Source organism: Micromesistius poutassou (genome assembly GCF_964030765.1).
Source record: "Micromesistius poutassou genome assembly, chromosome: 18".
Lineage (NCBI taxonomy): Eukaryota > Metazoa > Chordata > Actinopteri > Gadiformes > Gadidae > Micromesistius > Micromesistius poutassou.
This window is the reverse complement of record NC_140288.1, coordinates 9,490,946-9,512,924: the sequence shown is the minus strand read 5'-3', so window position 1 is coordinate 9,512,924 and position 21,979 is coordinate 9,490,946. Positions and strand designations below refer to the sequence as shown.

Here is a 21,979-nt window from a genome sequence, read left to right as displayed (position 1 = left end):
AAGGAAATTCTACTTATCGACAACAAGCATCAGTTAGTTAGTCAAAAAACTGCAACAAGTGTGGAAAAGACCCACAGCACAAGTGGAACCAAGGCAAGTGTCCAGCAAAAGGCTCTGTTTGTTTCTACTGTCACAAACCCAACCACTGGGTGGCAGTGTGCCACAAGCGTGCAGTAAACACTGTAAGTATTGACTCAGACCAAGACTCACCAGATGACGAGGAAATACTGAGCATAAATATCATGCAGCCTGAAGACCCCACTGTTGATAAATGGGTGGTCAAATTGGAAATTATGTCTAAAGAAGTGACATTCAGAATTGATACTGGTGCAAAGTACCATAAACACCAAAAAGACAGAGGAGATGGTGCTGGACCCTAAAGCCATAGGGGACCATACTCCACTGTGCATCCATGGGGGAACAATCAACCAAGTCAGCTCTTATAGGTACCTTGGTGTCCATCTGGATAACTGTTTCAGTTGGCAGGTTCACGTTGATCACCTGTGCGCTCATCTGCAGCAAAGACTGTACTTCCTGTGTAGATTCAGGGTGTTTGGTGTCAACCAGAGAGTTATGTTCTTATTTTATCAGGCGGTGTTAGAGAGTATTCTGAGGTATGGGATGTCTGCTTGGTACGGTAACCTTTCTGTCCAGCTGAAATCAAAAATTGGGCGCCTGATTCAATCTGCTATGAAGGTGATGAAAAGCTCCCCATGCAGTCCATCTATGAGCAGTCTGTGCTCAGACAAGCTGAGAAAATCTTGTCTGACCAGACACATATTCTGCACACAGAATACCAGCTTCTACCATCAGGTAGACGCTTCAGAGTCCCCACTTGCAGGCTGAACCATTTTAGGAATTAATTTGTGCCCACCTCAATCCTAAATGCCCCCAGGACCAAACAAACTGTGCAATTGTACTATTGATCATGACTCATGGTATAATACAGTGGGCGAGGGAGGGTTTGGGTGGGTGTGTGTGTGTATGTGTGCATCGCATATAGGCCTGTGGCCTATATGTATGTATTGTCTGTACCTGTACTGTTATTACTGTAAAGAAGCTTTATATGACAGCATTGGAGTCCAAGACAAATTTCCTTCCAAGGACAATAAAGTGTATCTTAATCTTAATCTTAATCTTAAAGTGTAACACATTGACTCTAAATAGCTACCAGTTGCTTGCCCACACAGGTGAGCTGCAGTGCTCTGAGACAGTGCTCTGCTCATACTCCAATCACAGGCTAAAGCCTGTAGCTGCTGTTAATCTACAAGTCAAGTCAAAAACGTGTAAAGTGAGTGCAGTGTTTGAAATTTTGGACATTGCTTAAGAGAATGTGCTCAGTGGCACTTCAGCTGAGGCGCTGGGGCTGATTGTGCGCCTTGACGTACTGGAAAGTGACGCAGAGAAACGCTACACACAGAACCCTGACAATATTGAAACACAGTGTGTTCCTGCTGGACTTGTTGAGTTCCCAGAGCTGAAGCGCACCACTGGAACCATGCCAGGTAAATACACCATAAAGCTCGAACCAGGTGCAAAAGGTGTAGTTCATCCTGTACGCAGCCGCTCTCAGAGGCAAGATACTGGAGAACTGCATGAAATGGAAGAAGATGGCTACATTACCAAAGTTGAGCAGCCTACTGAGTGGGTGAGTTCCATGGTCGCTATAGTAAGAAATGGCAAGGTGAGAATCTGCATAGACCCAAGTGACCGAGTGAACATCACCTCATGCAAACCATAGAGGAGGTTGTCTCAATGATACCAGGTGCCAAAGTCTTCTCAGTCCTAGATGCAAAATCAGGATTTCCTTCAATACACCAATAGGTCGGTTTAGATGGCTTAGACTCCCCTTTGGTATAAAATGCGCGCCTGAAATCTACCAGCGCATCATGGACCAAATGCTCGAGGGCATTGCAGGAGCTGTAAGCGTGATGGACGACATCCTTATAGCTGCCCCCACGGTACAGGAACACGACGCAATTCTGCACAGAGTGGTCGAGAAAGCTACAAGCTACAACCTGAAGCTTAACTTCAGCAAATGCTACATATGCCAGCCTTCTGTGCCATATGTGGGACACCAGCTGATGGTCTGAAGCCTGACCCGGCGAAAGTGGAAGCTGTTCAGGGCATGTCGCCACCGTTGGATAAAGAAGGTGTCCACCGCTTCTTGGGCTTTGTTACTTACCTGTCGAAGTTCATTCCTAACCTCAGTGAGGTGGATGCGCCGCTGCGCCAGCTCCTAAAGAGAGATGTGGAGTTTGCATGGCAGCCAGCTCAGCAACAGGCGTTTGACAAACTAAAAGAGCTGTGCACACATCCCCCAGTGCTAAAGTATTTTGATCCTGCAAAGCCTGTTGTGATATTCTGTGATGCCAGCAGCAGCGGACTAGGAGCAGTCCTGCTGCAAGATGATCAGCCCATCGCTTTCTCCTCAAGGTCACTCACTGACGCAGAGACGTGCTATGCGCAAATTGAAAAAGAGACATTGTCCATTGTCTCCATTGTCCATGCCTGCACCAAGTTCCACAATTACATATTTGGAACACATGTCACAGTGTACAACGATTACAAACCTCTCGAAGACATCTTCAAGAAATCCCTGTTGTCTACACCCATGCGGATTCAGAGAATGCGTCTTCACTTGCTTCGCTTGCAGTGGTATGATCTCACTGTTAGACATGGAGCTCCCGGACACACTGTCCAGAGCACAGCTATCTGAGAACACATCAGAGATGGATGGCTTAGAGTGCATCTCCATGCTGAACTTTGTCTCCGTCAGTGATCAGAAGTATATAGAACTACAAATACACACAAAAGAAGAGCTAAGCTTTCTCCAACAGGTTATTCAGTCTGGCTGGCCAGAGCACAGACGTGAGGTGCCCGTTCAGATTCAGCCATATTGGGACTCAAGAAGCCAGCTTGCGTTGTCCGATGGACTCATCCTTAAAGGACTGCGAATAGTAGTGCCCCCCACCATGCGCGAGAACATGCTGAGGCTCATACACCAATCACACCTGGGGATAGTGAAAAGCAAATAGCGAGCTTGTGAGGCCCTCTACTGGCCAGGTATGAGTGCACAAATGGAAGAAGTAGTCAGAAACTGCAGTTTGTGTGCAGATTTTCAGAATAAACTGCCCAGACAACCACTCAAACCAACAGAAACACCCAAACTTCCCTTGAGAAGGTAGCATCAGACCTCTTTGAATTTGAAGGGAAACAGTACATACTGCTTGTGGACTACTACTCAAAGTTCATTGAAGTGGACGGATTAAGAGACACGTGCAGTCGCACTGTCATAGATATACTTAAAGCACAGTTTGGCAGGCACGGCATTCCTGCAACCATGACGAAGATGATGAAGAGTTACAGCATCCTACACGTCACGTCCTCCCCACATACGCCGCACTCAAACGGTGAAGCGGAGCGTGCCGTGCAAACTGTGAAGAGGCTCTGGCACAAGGCACCAGACAAACACCTTGCTCTACTGGATTACAGGACTACTCCCCTTGAGTCAGTAGGCCTTTCACCAGCTCAACTGCTCATGGGAAGGAGGCCACACAACAAGCTGCCTATGGCACGTGAGCTCCTTGCACCAACAGCCTACGACCCACTGAAAGTCAAGCGTCTGCTAGATAAGACTAAGGACATTCAAAAGTACTATCATGACCGCAAGACAGCAGGCAATCCTAGTGTTGCTCTCAAGCCTGGAGATGAGGTCCGAATGCAGCCTTATCCTGGTAGCCGCACATGGTCACCAGCGGTTGTGGTCAGACAGCACAGTGCTCCGCGATCCTATGTTGTGTACAGTGGAAACAAGGAGTACCACCGCAACAGTCAGCATCTTCGCACAAGCACTCCAGCCGCCAACTGTCCACGCCACTGGATACGTGATAAGTTACGGACTGAGCCACCAGAGCAGACAGCTGAAAAGGAACAGACAGCTGAAAAGGAACAGCTATCTCCTACCCCATCTGAACAGCCTCGCTCGCCTCCCAGAGAACCCTTGAGTCATGCTCAGGCCCGGGCAGGTGAACTGTACATCACCTGGCGAGGCAGAGCTGTCAAGCCGCCCGAGAGACTGACTTTATGAGTTGTGTGCATTAAGTTAGCGAGGGACAAGATGTGGTAAAGACACCTATGGATGTGAAGTGCTGGTAACCTCTCCTTCCCAGTTAGTGTGATCAAAAGTTAAAGTTACAAGTATTAACTGTTTGTTACTTTGTTTACTTAAGTCACTGAACTGAAAAATGGATGTCAAGGTTAATTTGACGTGAAGTCAGGACATTTAAGCTGGTACATGCCTTTTCTTTGATAAGAAGGGAGATGTAATGTATTGAGTTTGATTTACTCCTACTACTACGGTCTGTTTGTCTTCATGCATTACCCGTAGTGCTGTTGGTACGCATGCACTCCGTGGTATTGGATGTGTTTTAATAAAACACATCCAATACCACGGAATGTCCAGCTGGTGACTCCACTGAGGCTAAAGGCCAATTAACACCAGAGCCGTTTTAGATGCGTTTTTTAGTCGGCCATCAAACGTCCGACTTCAGCTAGAGATAGAATCCATTCAAACTAGTGCACTGATTTACACCGGCAGCGTTCTACGCCTGTCTCACGGCCAACCAAAGCTTAACGCTTCACTTCTATTTTCAAGCATTTCTGAAGCGTCTCAGTTATGACGTGTAGGCCTATTATCTGATGAATCTTGAAAATATAGCGAAATAAACGGCGGCGGTGTGAATTGATACGCCTATGTTACGCTCACGTCTCTCTCGCCTGCGGTGTAAATTCCCAGTAAGGTAACAATGCTCTTAGCACCCTATGAGTACCCCTGGAGCCCTCGTTAGCTACGTGTGTTTTCACAACGTTCGTTACGCAATGATGCTTTCGGGAAACGGTGTGAAAACTGTACGATGCTCGTACGACAAACTTAATGAACCACTTAGGCTAACGATGCTTTCGGGAAACTGTAAACTGGGCCCTGTTTGACTGGTAACCGGAAGGTTGCTGGTTCGATCCCCGGCTCCTCCTAACTGAGTGTCGAGGTGTCCCTGAGCGAGACGCCTCACCCTGATTACTCCTGACCAGCTGGCTGTCGCCCTGCGTGGCTGACACCGCTGTCGGTGTGTGAATGTGTGCATGAATGGGTGCATGAATGGGTGACTGTGGAGCAATATTGTAAAGTGCTCTGAGTGGCCACTGGTTAGAAAAGCGCGGTATAATGCAGACCATCTACCACAGTGGCCATGTTGTCACTGCATGGGACCAACAGGCTTTGAGTTTGGTTTCTCCTGCTCCTTTTTGCTCCATTAGCAAATTCATCAACTTAAAATACGACTCTGGCCACGTTCCTGCTCTTCCCTCAGTGACACTTGACTAACGAGACACAGAGACGTTTCCTGTGACTTGTTAGTCCAATGTGTTTCTCCTGTGTTGATCGCCTCCTGTTCCTTTCATTCCCGTCAACTGAAGACAAGACTTGTGTCTTTCGTGTGTCTGTGATCTCTCTCTCTTCGAAGCCGTACAGTTACTTTATATATTTGTCCTACCAGTCAAGCAACACAAATTAATCACCAACGCACGTCTATGACCCATCCACCATCCGCTATGACGTCAATACGAGTAGTAAGTCCAAGTCATATTATTATCATGAAAACAATAAACGTTGATTAATTGCATTCAACTCCCATTGAATAATATAATCGTCCCTTCATTTTTAATTGAGGGGTAATCAAAGTTATAGTCTCAAACGAGCGTGCATTTCAATGGGATGCAGTCATGTGCTGAAGCCCAGAGGCTTTTATTGATCTGCTTCCTCTGGAACACACACACACACACACACACACACACACACACACACGCACACACACACACACACACACACACACACACACACACACACACACACACGAGAACACATGATTAATTGCTTACATCTTTTTTTAATGCAAACTAGGCATATTTATGCAAAGATGCATACATTCATACTTGCCTATTCATACATTCATGTGTAAATGAACGCACACGCACATGCACACACAATACCTGTACTCACCACTAGGTGGCTTACAAGCATAGAACCTTCAAACATGCATAATAATGCAGGGGTGTGTGTAACCCATAGAGGGTTAGTGTGTGTGTGACAGAAAATGAGTTAGAGTGTGTTACTGTGTTACTGTGTATAAGGCAGGCATCATGAGTCACCCTGTGAATTCCTGTACATGAGTCAGCGAGAAACATCTGTAAGTCTCTGCCTACTTGACCGCAACCGCAGTGTGTGTGTGTGTGTGTGTGTGTGTGTGTGTGTGTGTGGTCATTGACCACGTTTGTGCGTGTCACAGTGTCCTCACAATTCCATAGAGTACGCCGCCCTCGCCACGCTTGACGTGTGCTCTGCCCGCGAGCAGACCCAAAGCATTGTGGGAAAAGGAGTCCTTGGGCAAGGAGACGAGGGTGGCGGAGGAGATCTAGGTCAACGACTACAGGACAACAGCCAATCACATGGCTGCTTCATTCCTATGTCACTCTTTTCTCTCTCTCTCTCTCTCTCTCTCTGTCTGCTCTTATGCCTTGGCCCACACACACGCACGCACGCACACGCACACACACACACACACACACACACACTTTCCTTACCTCATTATATCTTCATGCATTTTTCCCATCATCATTTCTTGCCTGTGCAATATACAGGAAAGACCTGTAAAACATACCTTCTGTCCAGTTTTACTGCTTCTTTTTTACAGCCGTGCAGTAAGCACGCTGTAAAACATATGAAAATACATGAAGACACAAGACCTATCTGCCCATACATACCAATGAGTTGGCTCAATGCACACTCATGTTGAAATGTGAGTTTAATGTGAACTGTGTGTTGGAGGCTGCATATGCACTATGCGTGTATATGGAGAGACCATAACTCATGTGTAATCTCTATGACTTGTCTCCACTGACCTTTTTAAATTAAAATATATAAAAGTTCAGGCCCTCATAAATAATGGATTCAAAACTTTAGTAACAGAATCTGAATTGAGCTAACTGGATTTAGTGTGTGTGTGTGTGTGTGTGTGTGTGTGTGTGTGTGTGTGTGTGTGTGTGTGTCTTGAGGACTGAGTTCCCCGGGGGTTGGGGAGGGAAAATGTGTGAAGACACCTTTTCTGCAACACAGGCTGGTCCTCCTCGCACGCACGCACGCAAACGCAAACATACTAACACACACCAAAATATAATGCAACAAAAATCAAATGGACAATATATTTCATACATTGATTTGAGTCATCTTCAATATTTTGTACATGTGTAAATAATATCCTTTAAGTGTTTATCCTAATGATAGGACGTGTGTGTGTGTGTGTGTGTGTGTGTGTTGATCTCTGAATCATCAGTGGCAAGCTCAGTTAATCACCATCAGGCCACCGCCCTCTCCCTCCCCCCTCCCTCCCCCAAGACGATAATATCACCACCTGGAATTCACCACCTTGACGACAGGCGTAGGTGGTTGCTAGGGAGTCGTGAATGGTGTGTGCATCCACATGCGATGTGTATTTCAGGCCTCACTTCAGACCTGCAACACAAGGAGTGAATGTGACACTGGCATTCCAGCCAATAGGACACGAGGGGCGGAGAGGATCATGGGAAGTGTAGTCCACCGCACTGTTTATGGTCATTAGACTGGGACCCTTTCACCATGTATATAACCCTATGTATAACCATAACTATATTGACTCTTATAAGGTCATTGGAACTACAAGAACCAAGTGGGCTGTGGTGATGTTAGGTAATCGATGGGTCGGGGGTGAAGGGGTGCTGATGCCTAAATTTGGTCGTTGTCAACATTGGTGTGGATCTTCATTAAGCATCTTGGTTCTACCTTTACCTCCTTAACGTTTATTTCCACTGAGTTGGCCCTAAGCTGCTGGGTGAACATGTACCTTAGAGATTGATGGCAAGACAATGACCAGGAAATCCCCTTAACTTGTAGACTAATAGGCCAATGAATTGCTCGCCCTTCAGCATGTCCTGGTGCAGAGTTTGCCTGTGCCCATTTCCAAATGGGCCCATTGTCTGAAAGGGATAGCTCTGAGCCCAGACCGGGAGGGTGTATAATAAGGTTGTGGTTTGCAGACCTTTTGCAGGGCCGAACAGAAGGAGGGAGCAAGGTTAAATCAACCGACCCCCCCATCATCTGCTACACTGCCTGAGTCACAAGGAAGAGATGTTTCAGGAGGAAACCATGCCTCAAATATCTGTAGCATCCATGGCACAAAGGGATGCTGAAGTCTGTAGAGAATGTAGGGCACTATGACTATGTTCCCTATGACTATGTGACTTATTCTGCATTTTGTCAACTCATTATCTTTTCATTTATAAAACTGTCCGAAGCCAATACATGTAATCAAACGTTTTGGCTGGGTATAATGTATATCTCTTCATTTGTGTTTTTGGCAGCTTGTGGATTTCGATTTTTGGACAGATAATGGTGGGTCATATAGTTTATCTAATTCTGAGGTCCTTGTGTAGAAAATGTCTCTCCTATTTCTTTTTTTGATGTTATGAGAAGAATACAAGTCTAAGCTGTGATTTAGTTCCTCATCCATTCTTGGTTGAAACCTATTAGCAACAAACTCTGTCCATGGGAAAAGTGTATTGTTCGTAATATGTTTATATGCCAGTCCTGTGAACTTGTTTTTGACAGTCATGACAGCCTTTTTAGGAGTCAGAACTTCAGTGTGTGTGTGTGTGTGTGTGTGTGTGTGAAGAGAACAGCTTATACTGGGGTAGTGTAATTGGCTCGTCGCATGGAGAAAAGAGGATTATTAAAACCTTGAGGGTGTGTGCATGTGTGTGTGTGGGCGTGTGTCTGTGTATGTGCATGTGTATATTGTACACGTTTGTGTCCCTGTGTGAATGTTTGTGTAAGAAAGTGTATGCATATTGCACTTGTGTGTGCATGTATATGCAAACACATGTAACTGAATACATCTGTGTGTGTGTGTGTGTGTGTGTGTGTGTGTGTGTGTGCGCAGATGAAGGCTGCCAATTTGAAGATAGGATTGAGACCCACTGTGCCTTTAAAAGTATTTATAGCGTGGGCGTCTCGCTCGTCAGTGGTCAGAAGGAGTCGGCATTAAGCGTGGAATTAGGCGCATGCCCGGCCACTAATAGGCTCAGTCCTAATGTACCAGAAATTAATCATCTCACTCAGGTCAGGGACGTCCTGCTCACGCATTTACCTTCCGGAACCCTCTGAGTAGAACTCATTCCTACAGGAGTGCTGTACCAGCAGCTAGAGTGAAGGTATGTACCTGTGGCTACTCTCTCTGAACTTTGTTCATAGAGAAGTTAAAGAGGATTTCTTGAAATAAGAGGAATTGTGTGCCGTACGATTGCGGAGCAAAGTCTTCCTAGCACACTGGAAGGTGTCTTCTGTTTGGCTCCGTTATTTGTTTGCATCTTTAACTTTAGGTGACTTGGAGCATTGTAAAAGTACCTGCTGTATATTTTGCTGTGTTGGCCTATTTCCTATAGTATTACATGTTGTTTTGTATAATTGTTTCTGTAAGTCTGAAATTGAGCTGTGGGAGGTTGGAGCCCTCGCTATAGCGCTGCAAATGATTCAAATTTAATGAACAGCGTGCAGTGGGTGGGATCTGGTTACCGGCGTCGAATTACATTTTTAAAAGGCCAGCGGCACTCCCCCACACACACAACCATCACACACTTTGTTATTGTACTGAACACACAGACGCACAAATCATTTGTCATGAAGAATTGGCGACGATGACATCTAATAAAATAATGAGAGAGAGTGATGGTGGCTCAGAGAGATTGGTTATGATAGAGTACATGTCTGGCGGTTAGCTAAGATACATAGAGGTTGAAGCTCAGTGATGTTGTAATAGTGGCTCTCTGGAGTCTAGACCAGGCCAGCCAGGACCGGTGGCATTATACACACTCTGGAGGGTAATGGATGACGATCCATCTGATGGTCTGTGACCAGTATAATTAGTAGTGTGTGTGTGTGTGTGTGTGTGTGTGTGTGTGTGTGTGTGTGTGTGTGTGTCTTTGTGCCGTTGCATGTGTTTATGAGCGTGCAAGTGTGTATCAGCACCTCTGTGTATCTTGTTGCTGCATGATTTAAGGCTATAGCACACATGCGAGCACACATACACACACATCATCATGATTTGGCAGCAATATCCTTTTCTCTCTCTCTCACACACACACACACACACACACACACACACACACACACACACACACACACACACACACACACACACACACACACACACACACACACACACACACACACACACACACACATCCTTGAGCAGCAACATCAGGACCCAAAACCCATCACATGTGCACACATATGGAGTGGCGAGAGGAATTGAACATTTGGCTGGTACAACATTTCATGGTTATGCGAGGTAGTCATTGTGTCACTAGTATCATAGTGTTAATGTTCAAGAACATTAACATGCCTTGTTCAAGAACATCTCGATAGCAGAGGCTATATATGCCTACAGAATATTATGGTACGGCTGAATATATGCCCACAGAATATTACGGTATCATAAGATAAGATGAGCTAAGAGCTGAATATATAAGACTCTGTCTTGTGAATATGCCATATATATGAAATGTGAGTGTATTTCATTTATTATGTTAGAACTGTGTGAGTGGTGGGATGGGCTGTGGAAAAAAGTAGTGCAGGTCTGATCTAGTGCGTAAAGGTTGAGATCTGACCGGTACTTCTACGCGACGTTTGCTAAACTCCAACAGTTTGATATTTATGTATAACACTAAATAAACAACCCAATCCTGACCTCAAATTTATTCAAAGAGGAGTTACGTCATTTTAACTACAGGGATTCGCCGCTTGATGATCAATTTAGTATTTTTTCTCCTTTCTGAGCTGCAGCTCCACGAGTCTCTCCACAGGGGGGGGTCTTCTCATGCACCTCTGGCAGGCAAAGGAGAGCAGGAAGCCGGGTACAGAGGGAACACATCTGGCCCCGGGGCTCCACACTAAATGAGCGTTAGCTGTCATATTGCTGCACGTCTCTGTGCTGCTGGAGAGCGAACACTACACCCGTGCATTATGTTCAAAGAGAAGGCATACGCGCGGCACAGTGACTAAATATAGTCTAAGATTGTCAGCCTTTTCATACCATATAATAATGAGGGATGGTGCAATAATGCATTGTTCCAAAACAACCATGAGAAAACACACACACACACACACACACACACACACACACACACACACACCTTGCATAGTGACTTCGTTTCCAACGTGCCTACTACTTGCTTCCTTACTTATTTACTAAATATGCCAGTAAATGTCAGTTCATTGCAGACCTACAGCTGTTAGAGGCAACCACTGCTTTTTTCATGACGTTCCGATTAAAATATGATTTTAAAAAAAGGGAAAGGGTTTTTCAGAATCCACTTCCTTCTCTGATTCGTACACCTTTGCACAACGAAAACAATCCGTTTTCGCCTTAGATTGTCTCTTTAAAAACATCCACTCCTTCGGCGATGTCTTCTAATCACCTGCCAGACTGTGGACATGCGCGTTAGGGAGCAGCATCGAGGTGGTGTTGTAGAACCGAGACCCCCTCACGGAAACCGCGTTTACAACAGCTGCTGCTGCTGCTGCTGCTGCAGAGATGCACGACACGCAAGTCGCCGAACGCGAGGGAGATACGCTACGGACGCGGAGAGATGTAACGACGGAGAAATCAAATCTGCGATGATCGAATAAAAACCAAGCAGGCGACGGCCTCGTTTTCCTCGTCGGACGGAGCTTCGATCAGAAAACCCAGAAGATAACAGCGTATTGATCCAGGAAGGGGGGGCGGGAGGGGTCGGCCATGGGAAACGAAGCGAGCCTCGAAGGAGGCGAGGGGGGCCTTTCTGGACTACCGGCGGGGCTCGCACCTGACGGCAAGGGGGGCTTCGTGCGCGTCCCCGGCGGGGGGCCGGCGGACCTGAGCCAGCTCAGCGAGGAGGACAGGAGGCAACTCATCGCGGCCATGTCAAGGGCGCGGACAAGGCAGGGCTGCTTTTTACCAAAACATTATAAACGCATCCTTAATAATGTCTCCACCACCTCCGCCATATAGGCTCCACCGCGCAGCGTTATCGAGTGGTGCCACTGCGGGTAAAGGGTCGTGTGTTCCGGCTGAGGCTGCACATAGAGGCGGCCACAAGTTCACGCCCATTTACAATCGGTTGCTTCTTCACTATTTATTTTGTATCGTTGACGTTATCGGGCGGCTGTTAACGTCTGGGGTGTGCAGGCATCTGGGAGCACCGCGCCTGTGCCCACCACTGGGGATAAGTTCTGATTAGCCCCCCTTGGAGCAGCCTAGTCGGCGCATCTATCGACAAAATGGGGTTCGCGTGTTTCTTTCTTAATGCTGCATTCTAAACACACACGGCAAGAGATTGTGTGTGTGTGTGTGTGTGTGTGTGTGTGTGTGTGTGTGTGTGTGTGTGTGTGTGTGTGTGTGTGTGTGTGTGTGTGTGTTTATTTGCAGTCGAACCGACGATGTCATCGCCTCACCGCCCAGAGTTGTTATTGGCTAATCATTTTGTACCTACCTAACACTTGTGAGGCTCTGGGAGAGACACACCTCCACAAGCGTTTGTGTGAAATCATCGAAATGCCTGCTGGGTAAAAAGGACCAGTCTCCTCTCCCAGTCTGCTGTTGGTTTATTTTCTCTCTTTCTGCTGGAGAGGCGCGTCAGCAGCAGCGTCTCCAAACAAACACGCCACCGACTGCGTCGGTCACGTTGCGCTCCTATCTGCTGGCCAATATTGGCACTGGGTTTAGATTCCTTAAATTGTGGTCTGTTGTAAAAAAAAAAAAAGGGTGAGGTGGTGGTCGTGAATTTTAATCCAAAAGGCTTTTCCTTCTGTGTTCTCTCACGCTGACCGTCGCAATCGGAAATGACTAAACGAATGGTCGATGCCATAACAGTGTCTGTGCGATCTGCCTCAATTTGGTTGAATCGTTACTCGTTGTTCTTATTAGAATGTGGGAGGGGGAAATAAAAAAAATAACTATAAATAGAACTGCTGGTAAAAAAAAATACAGTTCCTTCAATGGCAGGCTTTGGTTAAAGCCTTTTTGCTTTATTGAATTGCCAAATGAGACAAAACGTCTCCATGCATCTTAGGCGCTGTCCAAGGTGCTGAAATCCACAGCTGACATTGTGAGTGCGTGTTGTGGAGACAGAGGCCCGGAGTGGAGTGTAGATATCCCTACTCTCAGCATAACACAAGCCCAACGGGTCTTTGTAGATTATTGAAGTGGTAGCCTCCTTACATTTTGTTAATCCGCATGAACAACGTAGTAGGAGATGGTGTGTCTCAGCACAACCCTCTTTCATTAGGCCTACTGCTGCTTTCCATTGACTGATGGAGTCTCCCAGCCGTGCTGCTAATGCTATTGATCGGCTAGCAGTAGTGTGTCTGCAGGTTCGTTTCCGTTGTCTCGCTGCCTTGAGCTAACAAAAGTCTTCTCGGCTCGCCCCGTGGACGTGTCCGTCAAAAATGATCTGTGTCTCTCTTCAAATACCTCTCACTCTCTTGTCAGTTCCGTTCAGCAAGTGAGCTGGGCCTTTTATATTTAGTGCTGAGTGTAAGTATTAAAGAGTTCACAGAGTGTTGAGTGAGCTGCTTGTTACATTAGGGCGATGACGCAGAGGCAACAGGTCTCTGCTTTATGGCAGTGATGGAAATGGGCAGCCCCCCAAGTGCAACCCAGCATGTCGTAAGAGTAGGACAATGAATTGAGACCAGCGGGATGTCAGTGTAAGAATTGTGTCTATTAGCATACAGGAGAATAACTGTTAGACGCTTTTAAACCTTCAGGAGATTGTCCAAGTACATTGATTCAAAGTTGCCTATTTGTGTGTCAAAGCAAGAAACACAATTGTACAATTTGTATGAATTACTTTGTGTCTCGTTTTGTTTTAACCATCTCCATTGATTGGTACATTTTATGTCTAGAAAATATTGTGATGTAACTCATCATCGTAAAGCCGGCGTGGCCATTTGCTAAAGACTGAAGCAGGGGAGTAGGTGACTCATACTGCAAATCCAGACTGGACTCAATAATTCAAGAGGAGAGGTTATTTATGACTTGCCCCTTGTGACATGTTAGTTTTTCAAGATTATAGTTAAGAAAACTCTGTATATATGCTGCTGTATACACTGTATATATAACCAGCGTGTTCGCCAAATCTTCCAAGAGTGGGATCATTTGTGAAGGCTAGGATTTATAGTCATGTACTTGTGTACACACACATACACATACACACACCATGAGAGTTTATGGTGGTCCAAAACTCTCACAGTCCAAAACCAAGTTCCCAAAAGGTTGTAACCCTAAGGTTCACCTGCAGAGCAGAATACCTGACCTGTGTCTCTGCTCATTAACGATGTCTCTTAAATCACTGTAAGTTGCTTTGATTAAAAGTGTCTGATGAACGACTGAATACAGTAAACGGCTGTAGATGTGATAGGTGTAGATGTAGCCGGGGGCGTTATAAAACCCAAGCAGTCATCCAGACTAACGTTGTCTTTCTCCCTCTCTCTCCTCCCCAGACCTCCGGAAGCCGATGCCCAGCGGCGTTCCCAGCAGGTAGGCTCCGGGGCGTCCAGGGGCCCCACAGGTCTGAGCAAGAGCCGGACGGTCGACGCCTTCGGCCAGGGCCCGGTCGGCAGGGCCCCCCCGGGCCGCAGCCCCTCCTCCCTCAGCCTCCTCGAGTCCCGATTCCGGCAGGAGCCTAAAGACCCAGAAACCCCCAAGACCTCCAGCATGTTCGGCTCGGGCTTCCTGAGCGGGGCCAACCCCCTGAGCGCCATGACATCCTCCGTGTCCTCCTCCATGTCCTCCATGGGCGACGCCGTCAGCATCCCCAAGTTCGGCCTGTTTGGGGACGACGAGGAGGGGGGGGACACAGCGGCGGGGCCGGGGCCCAAACAGGGGGGGAAACCCCCGGGGAAGGGCCCTCAGCAAAGCCCCGGGCCCCGGGGGCCACAGCAGGGAGGACCTCCCAAACAGGGTCCCCCTGGACAACAGGGGCCAAAGCCAGGGCCCCCAGGACCACAGCAGGGAGGACCCCCAAAACAGGGTCAGGGGCCCCCTGGACAGCAGGGGCCAAAGCCAGGGCAAGGGCCCCATGGACCACAGCAGGGAGGACCCCAAAAACAGGGTCAGGGGCCCCCTGGACAGCAGGGGCCAAAGCCAGGGCAAGGGCCCCATGGACCACAGCAGGGAGGACCCCAAAAACAGGGTCAGGGGCCCCCTGGACAGCAGGGGCCAAAGCCAGGGCAAGGGCCCCAAGGACCACAGCAGGGGCCCCCTGGACAACAGGGGCCAAAACAAGGCCAAGGACCCCCGGGACAGCAGGGGCCCAGGAAAGGCCAAGGTCCCCCAGGACAGGGACCACCCGGTCAGGGCCAAAAACCAGGGGGCCCGGAGCAGCAGAAGTCTGGCCCTCCTTCACAAGGACCCGGGAAGCCCGGGCCCCAGCCGCAAGGTCCGGGTGCAAAGCCAGGGGAGCCGGCCAAGGCTGGGGGGCCCCCAGGCCAGCAGGGGCCGGGAAAGCCTGGCGGTGGGCTCTGTGGTCTCTGTAAGACCACCCAGCTCAACGTTGGCTCTCAGGAGCCCCCCAACTACTGCAGCTGCACTGTGTGTAAGAGCCAGGTCTGCAACCTCTGTGGCTTCAGCCCTCCAGACTCTGGGGTGAGTTCAAGAGTTTTCCCTTGGTTTGGTTTAGTCCATTTCCCTCTATTGTTTTGGTGCTTTTCTTTTCTTTTAAATTAGGCTGCTCTAACACCACTTTCTGGTTACACTTGGCTATTTTATTATCTTTTTAGTAACATATTTTATTCAACAACAATTCACAACTTTTGAAGGAAATACTGAAAGTGTGAATACTAACATGACACAAACAGGGATATGAAAGGCCATTTTTGTGAACCACAACAGAAATGACTGGGGCTAAATGAAAGAACAGAAAACGTTTCTCTCTAACAAGATTTCCTAGTGGGATTAAATATGCCATCTCTTTAACGTCTTCTCTCCACTGAAAGAGATGAGCTAAAGACAGGCCACATCTCCCCCAGGGAAAACATTTGGACCAACTATATTCATATGATCAGATAAGAGCAAGCCAGCACTTCATTAAAGGAAAAACATCTTATTTTAGAGTAAAAGTGAAGACGTTGTGGGTGACATAGTAGTGCTATGGATTGTTTCTGGTTCAAAACTAGACTTCAACTAAATGGACATCCACACATTTTTGAAAAGTAGGATACAATATATTGATAAAAAATATCTATATTTGGATTAAAATGCCCTCTGTCAAACACAGTACTATCTGTTATTGGGGCATTTGGGGGATAAGGTAACGTCATGTCGAATATCTGGGGAACCCCCGCCCTAACCCCCCTAAATATTTAATTTAGCAAGTTGGAGTAACTTGTGCAAGAGACAGCGAACGCCTGAACAGCAATATAGCCCTGTTCCTCCATGAACAAGAAAGTGTCCCGTTTGGATTGTCATTCAGAGTCATGCGAAAAAAAACAACTGTATACTTTATTCTACTGTATTCTACTTCATTCTATCAATTCTGAGGTCATATTAATTTAAACAATACAACATTAGTTGAAATAGAGGTTGAAGATGAAGTGATGTGAATATATTATATTCACATCACTTCATCTTCAACCTCTAAACAATGTGTTAACACCAACCGTGGTCCTTAAGATCATGCATGGGGTGTCCAGTGTATCAGCAGATAGTGACCAAACTGTCAACATTGGCTTGTTTAATGACTGAGTCACTGTACACACCGGACCCCTATTGTACTGGGCTGTAGTAACAGGTGTCCAGATAAACGTCTTCAAGCCGTGCTGATAACAGAGGTATAATGCAGGATAGGTCGTCACATTAGCAGGGCTTAATCTGTTTAGATCTAAAATATTGCCTGAGTAAAAAAAAGGTATTTTCAGGCTTTAATACGAGTGGCCATTAAAACAAAGAAAGTAAGCCACAAATGAATGATGCATTCCTTTTTAATTGGAACAATATTCAATTCACATGCTTTGTTTGTTTCTGAATAATTAGTCTTATTTAGCAATTACTAAATATAAATCCATCCTTAAGAGAAATTGAAATCATGTGGAAAAAGGCTTCTACATAATTTGAAGCTGATGGATTAATTGACTTCCTATGTTTTGAATTGAATGAATTTGCCTCTAATCAACAATTAGAGGCTAATGCACGTCATTAGGGCTTTACAAATGGTTTATGGCTGTTCAACAACCTGCCTTTTAAATGATTCAATGTGCGGTATTTGCAAAGAACAAAAGAGCAAAGTTCCAAATGCTTGCTATCTTTCCCTTGATATCTGTTAAAGATATTTCCTTTTCCCCTATAAAAGCTACAATACCAATGCAATATTTTGGCCACAATTAAGTGTTGAATATTTTTTGTTACATTTTTTTTTCATTAAAAACGTATTCAAAAGAAACTCACCAATTTAAATGTGTACATGTGCAGATGTGAAAGCAGCTTGTGACAACTGAGGCTCATGGGAAATGTAGTCCCTATTCCTGGCTTCACTCCAGCTTGATCTCCCCTCGCCAGGGGGCTTCTAATATTAGCGCTAGCATCACATCAGTGCTCATCCACATATCAGAGCATTGTTCCTCATCTCCAGCCTGAGGAACGAACCCCTTCTGTTTCCTTTGTGTAGGGGAAGGAGTGGCTGTGTCTCAACTGCCAGATGCAGCGCGCCATGGACGGCATGGACACCCCGGGTATGACCAAGGGCTCTGCCCCCCCCTCGCCCCAACGCCAGTCGCCTGGCAAGCCGGGGAAGCTGCTGATCCGACAGCAGAGCACCAGCGACTCGGGGCTCAAGTCCCCGGGCCTCAGCTCCCCGGGACCCCGGTCCCCAGCCTCCTCCGCGGCCGGGTCGCCTAAGATCGACCCCAAGACGGGCCGCCCCCTTCAGCCTCGGGGCAGCCCCCAGCCGTCCCCGGCCAAGGCCAAGCAAGAGTCCAGCTTCTTCGGGGGCTTTGGGGGCATCAGCCTGGGGGGCCTGACTGACTCGGTCAAAGCCCCGGCGTCCGCGGCCCAGGCGACGGAGTCTGTGACGGGGAAACTGTTTGGCGGTCTAGGGGGGCTCGTGGAATCGGCCAAGCCCCAAGCCCCGGCCAAGCAGGAGTCTGCCAAGCCCCCGACGACCTCACGCTCCCAGATGTTCGGCTTCGGCTCGTCCATCCTGAGCTCGGCCACCAACCTGGTCAGCGGCGGCGGCGATGGCGGCAAGGCGGACGACCAGCCCCCCGGGTCGCCCATGGAGTCCTCCGTGGACTCGGACCTGGGGTCGCCCCCCGAGTCGCCCTTCTCCGCCGCCGGCTCCCCGCCCGACTCGGACTCCGCTCCGGACACGCCGCCCGCCACGTCCAAGAGAGCCCACTCCCCCTTCACGGAGGTCAGTGGGGAGGATATCCCGGAGGAACCGGAGGCTCAGGAGGCTGAGGCAGCTCCACCTGCCCCTCCACCTGCCTCTCCGCCTGCCGCCACGGCTGCCCCTCCGCCTGCTGCTCCACCTGCCGCCCCGACCCCGGTCTCCGTCGCCCCGATCCCGGTTCCCGTCGCCCCCACCCCGGTCTCCGTCGCTCGGGAACACTGCCCTCTGTGCAAGGCTGAGATGAATATAGGATCCGGCGAGCCTCCCGACTACAGCCACTGCTCCGAGTGCAAGAAGACCGTGTGTAACCTGTGTGGCTTCAACACCCCGTCTCAGCAGGGAGAGGTGAGGAGCCTGTAGTATACGCACAAATCGCACAAATCAGTACACCTACACACACGCAGCAAATACCTCCTCTTTGAAAGGCCTCGCTCATAATAACGTCATTAGTGGAATCACACGCTGGAACAAATCGGGTTGACCATGCGCGCTGAAATGTTTCCCCAACTCATTGCACGGCCACCATGTAATTTATGCATTCTATCCTATATAAATAGAACACAAAGTTCCCCTGGATGGGCTCCTGAAATAGGTCATCAGTGAGATACCATCAGCCACCAGCAATAGATTTCACCAGATGGAAGCAGTTCTGCATTAATGTCATTCGTTGCAGCAATCGTATCGAGCCGCCTCAGAACCGCTCCTAGACAGGCCGACATTCCTGAAATATCCATTCACTCGACCGCTACGCTCAAGCTGTGTGGGCCAATGAAGGACCTGGGTGTCTGCGTGTGTGGGCTCATGCGTGAACTTGAACGTGTGTTTGTGTGCTTGCGTTTAATGGACCCCTCATCATTGAGGAGCACTTCAAACAATTGACATTTGACTTTATAATGCAACGCTGTGTGTGGGAGAGTTTATGATTATCTGTGTGTGTGTGTGTGTGTGTGTGTGTGTGTGTGTGTGTGTGTGTGTGTGTGTGTGTGTGTGTGTGTGTGTGTGTGTGTGTGTGTGTGTGTGTGTGTGTGTGTGTGTGTGTGTGTGTGTGTTCAGTGAGTGTGTGTGTGTGTGTATGTATATTGGTGAATGTGTGCATGCATTTGTACGGGTGGGTGCGCATGCGTGCCTGCATGCATCCACAGGCCCGTGTCTCTGAGTGAGCTGCTATGCATTCCCTGACAGCCCCGTACAACAACACAGTGACCTGGAAACCAAACACTACAGGCCTGCCTGTCCCGGGGCCGGCCCGGTGCTGCCACGGTGCAGCGCGGTGCATCGCCATGCAGCTTCACAACAGTGCATGCAGCGAAACGGCGAACCCAACAGATGGCGTTCTGCGTAGCTTCAGCAGAATACACGGACCACGCAGAGTTCACGGTTCAGCGGGTTCTAAGCAAACACACACAGGCTCATTGGTATGTGTTAGGAAGTGACAGAGATAGGGCCTGGATGGGCGGTGCCTCTCGAATGATCTATGGCTGCCGAGCAAGGGGTCGTCATTGGAAAATGACAATCGATTTTAAGTGTTATTTTTAAGTAATTTCTTGGAGAATAAACGGTAAGAGAAAGGGCTGTGCAAAAATCCTGTGTTTTAGCGCTGTGCTTTCAGCTATGAGCTAGCGAGGGCTGTTTACCCTTCATGTGTTCCAGGCTCATTGTTTGTTGGATGTTTGCTTCAAATAGCGCCGGGAGAAATCCCTGTTGGTCTATTTCTGGCAGCCGGAGAAGTTGTGAAGATTAAAGGCTGTTCAGTTTTCCCCTCACTTGGGAAGAACTTGGATGCTAACGCTCAGCACTAAGCTAGCCATTCTGGTGATGTCTATAGAACTGTTGTTCTTAATTAATAGAATTTATAGAGAGATAACTATAAGGTCTCGGCCTTCTGTCGTGTACGTTTAAAGTTATTTTTAACCGTATTTTTTGGTTGAATGAGGATTGAATATTATGGTTCCAAATGGAGGAACATTATGTTGAGATTTGAGACGTAAACATCTACTGCCTGAAATCGATGGATTCTGTAAACCGCATAGCAGCAATGATGTTTTTTAACAGACATTCAGTAACATGATTCAGGCATCTCAAGGCTTGAGGGTTTATTCATGTGGATCTGTATCCTATATACTGTAAACTATTACTTTGTTTCGAGGGAAGGCATGACCGATTTTGACCCGTCCGTAGAGCCGGTGAGAGGATGTGTGGTGAAATTGTGCGCAGACTGTGCAGCCGAGGTTAACGTGCACAGCCGCAGTGTACGCATGCATGAGCATGTACAAGAACCACCCTCCTCACTTGTGTCAAAAGCCCACCACTATCCTGACCTTGTACACTGTGTGTGTGTGTGTGTGTGTGTGTGTGTGTGTGTGTGTGTGTGTGTGTGTGTGTGTGTGTGTGTGTGTGTGTGTGTGTGTGTGTGTGTGTGAGTAACAGCTAAAGCTGTAATCTGTGCTTCCTAAAAGGATTTAAAACGCAACAGAAGGCCTGTAATTGTTTTAGTGGCCTGATCCCAGGTATTAATGTTGATTTCTTTCTCTTTTTTTTCCGACCGGATACATTGCTAATCTCCATCACTCAATGTGTCATGTCTAATGTGATATGTGCACTTGTAATATCACGTTTCATATGTACTGGGTGTGGTTGTGGTTCCTGTCACAAATAAGTAAATAACTAATAAATGGACTAAGTCCAAACCACAAATTGACTAACTCCAAAGACACAAAAAGAACCACCCACTCAGGCCGGTCTTTTGGAAGGAAAATAGCCAAACCTAGTCAGGTATATGAATCAGTTGGAAAGCATACGATACGCTACGATAAACAGGCTGACACAAAATAATATGAATGGGTTGGCTGAATCGTCCATCATTCGCATACTGTGACTGAGAACCCTGGGTACAGATAAAGATTACCGTTTTTTTGAGGTAAATTTGTTATTAACCTTGGTTACCTAGGTGAATAGTTTAACAATGACGAGCAGAATGGTGATTCCCTCTTTTTAAACACACCGGAAACATGAATGAGAGGTGTCCTCTGAGCGGCGGGGCTACCCATCAGGACACCATGGTAACGGAGGGGCGTGGCCTGGAGAAGTGTCTGCTACGTGTGTGTGTGTGTGTGTGTGTGTGTGTGTGTGTGTGTGTGTGTGTGTGTGTGTGTGTGTGTGTGTGTGTGTGTGTGTGTGTGTGTGTGTGCTGCTCAGTGTGTTCTGGGTGTGTGTGTGTGAGGGCGTGCTGCTCAGTGTGTTCTGGGTGAGTGTGTTGTTCAGACCAACGTCCTCTATGACATGCTGGTTCCTGCTGCACTAGTGTCTCGTGCACACCGGTCGGCTGGTTTCCCTTGCTGTTGGAACTGATGCTCTTTGTTATTGTGTGTGTGTGTGTGTGTGCGTGTGTGTGTGTGTGTCTGTGCACCCGTTTCACCAGTGTGTGTGTTGTAAGCTCCGTCTCATCTCCACTAGACTGTTCTCGCCT

The 21,979-nt window shown here is 47.7% G+C and overlaps 1 protein-coding gene across 1 annotated transcript in view; it reads left to right on the top strand.

Moving 5' to 3' along the window:
• Window positions 1–11,885: 11,885 nt before the first annotated feature.
• The window catches only part of pcloa (piccolo presynaptic cytomatrix protein a), a gene marked incomplete at both ends in the record, with an annotated part of 52,223 nt that continues 42,129 nt past the window's right edge, over window positions 11,886–21,979 (top strand). Inside the window, 3 exons of the mRNA XM_084483296.1 lie at window positions 11,886–12,067; window positions 14,630–15,773; window positions 17,791–18,858. Coding sequence (XP_084339422.1) covers window positions 11,886–12,067; window positions 14,630–15,773; window positions 17,791–18,858 — 2,394 coding nt within the window. The remainder of the gene's footprint in view (window positions 12,068–14,629; window positions 15,774–17,790; window positions 18,859–21,979) is intronic.